General features: G+C 40.8%; 1 protein-coding gene across 1 annotated transcript; it reads left to right on the forward strand.

Moving 5' to 3' along the window:
* Positions 1-2,036: 2,036 nt before the first annotated feature.
* LOC129972124 (NF-X1-type zinc finger protein NFXL1-like) lies at positions 2,037-3,146 on the forward strand. The gene has a single exon (XM_056086125.1). It carries the CDS (start codon positions 2,037-2,039, stop codon positions 3,144-3,146), a length of 1,110 nt encoding a protein of 369 aa, XP_055942100.1.
* Positions 3,147-3,589: the final 443 nt, after the last annotated feature.

Here is a 3,589-nt window from a genome sequence, read left to right on the forward strand (position 1 = left end):
CTAATAATTTCTCCATTTAAAGTTTACGTGACATTAAAATATTTTTCTATCGCCTGAAATGTAATAAACATGTAACTATCAAACATGAATATTTTAACAATTCCATAGTTAGGATTTAAAAATTTGTTTTTGCATTGTAAAAGAACGATTTCAAATCTAAATTTTCAATTGGAATGTATTCTGAGAGGCTTAAATGAGTTTACGGAATTGTTAATTTAAATCAACTCGTTCAATTTACTACAACTTACTAAACCTGAAGAGCATGAGCAGTGTGAAAGTTAAATATATTTATCACCTTAATAGTGTAATGTAAAAGGGGGGGGCACCCGATTTTATTTTTTCTTACTAAAATCTTTAATTTTCTTGCGTTACTTCCTAAACATTTGTGGGATATTTTAGGATTATTTTAATACTACGAAACCTTACCTCACCTCTAAAAAAGATTGGTTGAACTGTCAGAACAAAACAATTTCTATGTTAAGGCCAAAGACAGATTTCATTATCACCTAATAGTATCTTTAAGGATAATCGAACGTTGACGAGTACTTGCATATCAATTAACAGCTCAGTGAAAATGGAATAAAGTGCGATAAAAACATTATTTCCAGATTAAAAAGGATTACTAATCTTAATATTACGTTTCAAATTTTCGAAATACAATGAGCACTGAATATCTTAGAATCAACTGTTCCAAGAAATACAGTCGATAATCCCGATCCATCTCAAATCTCAGCTAAGCAATACTTGGCTATACCGAAATTCAAACTATGGGATTCCATTTCAGAAATAAAAAAAAATATTTTTAAAATTAATCTTAGATTTAAAGCATTTAACAGAATCCAGCTATTTATTCTTAAAATAAATCTTCAACTATTTAGTTTCATAGCCTTGAAATCGTTCAGACCTCAACCTTTACTTCGATTCAGGCCCCAGAATTGTGTTCAGGGGCTTGAATCCAATCCTAATGCTTAGAGTCGTTTTATTAAAAGGCGATAGTTGAATCTTGGCTGTCTCCTTAATCGATATTAGCAAATGAAAATGCTCTGATAGACATTCTGTGTATTTCATATTGTTAAAATGGTTGTCTATTCTCTAAACAAATAAAATGGTGAATTTATATAATTAACCTAAAGATTAATGAAAGGAATTTTCTATTGTTTGATCAGATGATAATTTATGAATAGAGATGACTTCAGAATGGCATGTCTTGGCTAGAAATCTGCTAAAATGTGGATATTATCCGTTGCAGTTCCATTTGCCATAAGATCGTTTACTCCACTTTCCGTAAAGACTAGATGGGAAAGTTAAATAACATTGTTACCTTGGAGTTGATGCAAGATCAGCAGCTTGGAATAATATAGTAACATTACAATATTCTAACAATACTTGACAATAAAGGAAGATTTGAGTATTCTTCATCGAAAGGTGAACTCTTTGAAAGTATGGGAGCTTGCGAATATGTGAAGTGATCTACGGCTTAAGAATTTAAAACGTCAGATATTTTCTTGAACATCGAATCAATCTAGTTGTTGGCATAGTGGGAATGCTTTCAAGTCTGGAGTATCTGCTAACAAATATCTGTAATTTCAAGCCGTGTGGAAGTTTGAAAGAATTTCAGCACATGAAAACCATTTTAAGCAATTAAAAACGGAAGGAAATTTAAACCTAGGTATTCCTTGGAACTTTAAACGTTGTTGTAAGAATCTGCTCACAGTATATTTACACCAAACAAGATGGTACAAAATAAACAATTATTGGCAGTGTGGAAACTTCTAAATTTGGAGTAAGCTCGTTTCTTTCTTGAAAACTGAGATAATCCTCGAATTCTTGCATTCAGCTGAAATGTATCGAATATTTGTATTTAAAATGAATGTCCATTGAAAAAAAAATCGCAATTTCAATAGATTCTGATGTAAATAAAGAGTTCTGAAGATATTAAACGTTTCACTTTTTTTGGTTCCAGCTTATTTATGGATTCCTTGGGCTACTTATTTTTAATACTGGTGTTTTTAACATAAATCCTATAGGCTTTTAAAATGTTGAAAATACTGCCCCCGTGTGTTTGTGGAGTTCTGCCCCCGTGTGTTTGTGGAGTTCTGCCCCCGTGTGTTTGTGGAGTTCTGCCCCCGTGTGTTTGTGGAGTTCTGCCCCCGTGTGTTTGTGGAGTTCTGCCCCCGTGTGTTTGTGGAGTTCTGCCCCCGTGTGTTTGTGGAGTTCTGCCCCCGTGTGTTTGTGGAGTTCTGCCCCCGTGTGTTTGTGGAGTTCTGCCCCCGTGTGTTTGTGGAGCGCTGCCCCCGTGTGTTTGTGGAGCGCTGCCCCCGTGTGTTTGTGGAGCGCTGCCCCCGTGTGTTTGTGGAGCGCTGCCCCCGTGTGTTTGTGGAGTTCTGCCCCCGTGTGTTTGTGGAGTTCTGCCCCCGTGTGTTTGTGGAGCGCTGCCCCCGTGTGTTTGTGGAGCGCTGCCCCCGTGTGTTTGTGGAGCGCTGCCCCCGTGTGTTTGTGGAGCGCTGCCCCCGTGTGTTTGTGGAGCGCTGCCCCCGTGTGTTTGTGGAGCGCTGCCCCCGTGTGTTTGTGGAGCGCTGCCCCCGTGTGTTTGTGGAGCGCTGCCCCCGTGTGTTTGTGGAGCGCTGCCCCCGTGTGTTTGTGGAGCGCTGCCCCCGTGTGTTTGTGGAGCGCTGCCCCCGTGTGTTTGTGGAGCGCTGCCCCCGTGTGTTTGTGGAGCGCTGCCCCCGTGTGTTTGTGGAGCGCTGCCCCCGTGTGTTTGTGGAGCGCTGCCCCCGTGTGTTTGTGGAGCGCTGCCCCCGTGTGTTTGTGGAGCGCTGCCCCCGTGTGTTTGTGGAGCGCTGCCCCCGTGTGTTTGTGGAGCGCTGCCCCCGTGTGTTTGTGGAGTTCTGCCCCCGTGTGTTTGTGGAGTTCTGCCCCCGTGTGTTTGTGGAGTTCTGCCCCCGTGTGTTTGTGGAGTTCTGCCCCCGTGTGTTTGTGGAGTTCTGCCCCCGTGTGTTTGTGGAGCGCTGCCCCCGTGTGTTTGTGGAGCGCTGCCCCCGTGTGTTTGTGGAGCGCTGCCCCCGTGTGTTTGTGGAGCGCTGCCCCCGTGTGTTTGTGGAGCGCTGCCCCCGTGTGTTTGTGGAGCGCTGCCCCCGTGTGTTTGATTATGATTTTACTTTCAGGAAGAGGGTATATTACTATATATCACTAACATGTACGAGGTAATCGCATTATGTAATACCACCTTTATTTTGAGCTAAGTTGAAATATCTTCGGAACCCGCAATTTCTACATTTCTGTTAGAATCTTTTGCTAAGCTTTCCTCTTAAGTACAAATATTCGATACTATTACATTTAACATAAGAATTCGAGGATGTGCTCAGTTCACTATAGAAGCGAGATCTGCCTAAAATTCGTACTTGTTTTTACACTGCCAACAACTATTTAGAATAATCTTATTTGTTGTAACTATATTGTGAACGGATTTAGTTCTTACAATAACCATATAAATTTCCTTGGAGTGCCTGGTTTTTAAATTTTCTATTCCCTCAATAGCTGTTTTTATCTCCTTACAATTTTCATGTGCTGAAATTTTTTCAAACTTTAC

The sequence above is a fragment of the Argiope bruennichi genome, chromosome 1, assembly GCF_947563725.1.
Source record: "Argiope bruennichi chromosome 1, qqArgBrue1.1, whole genome shotgun sequence".
NCBI classification, from domain to species: Eukaryota; Metazoa; Arthropoda; class Arachnida; order Araneae; family Araneidae; genus Argiope; species Argiope bruennichi.

Coding starts and splice junctions, on each gene's coding strand:
- LOC129972124 (XM_056086125.1), top strand. CDS start 2,037: ATGTTGAAAATACTGCCCCCGTGTGTTTGTGGAGTTCTGCCCCCGTGT.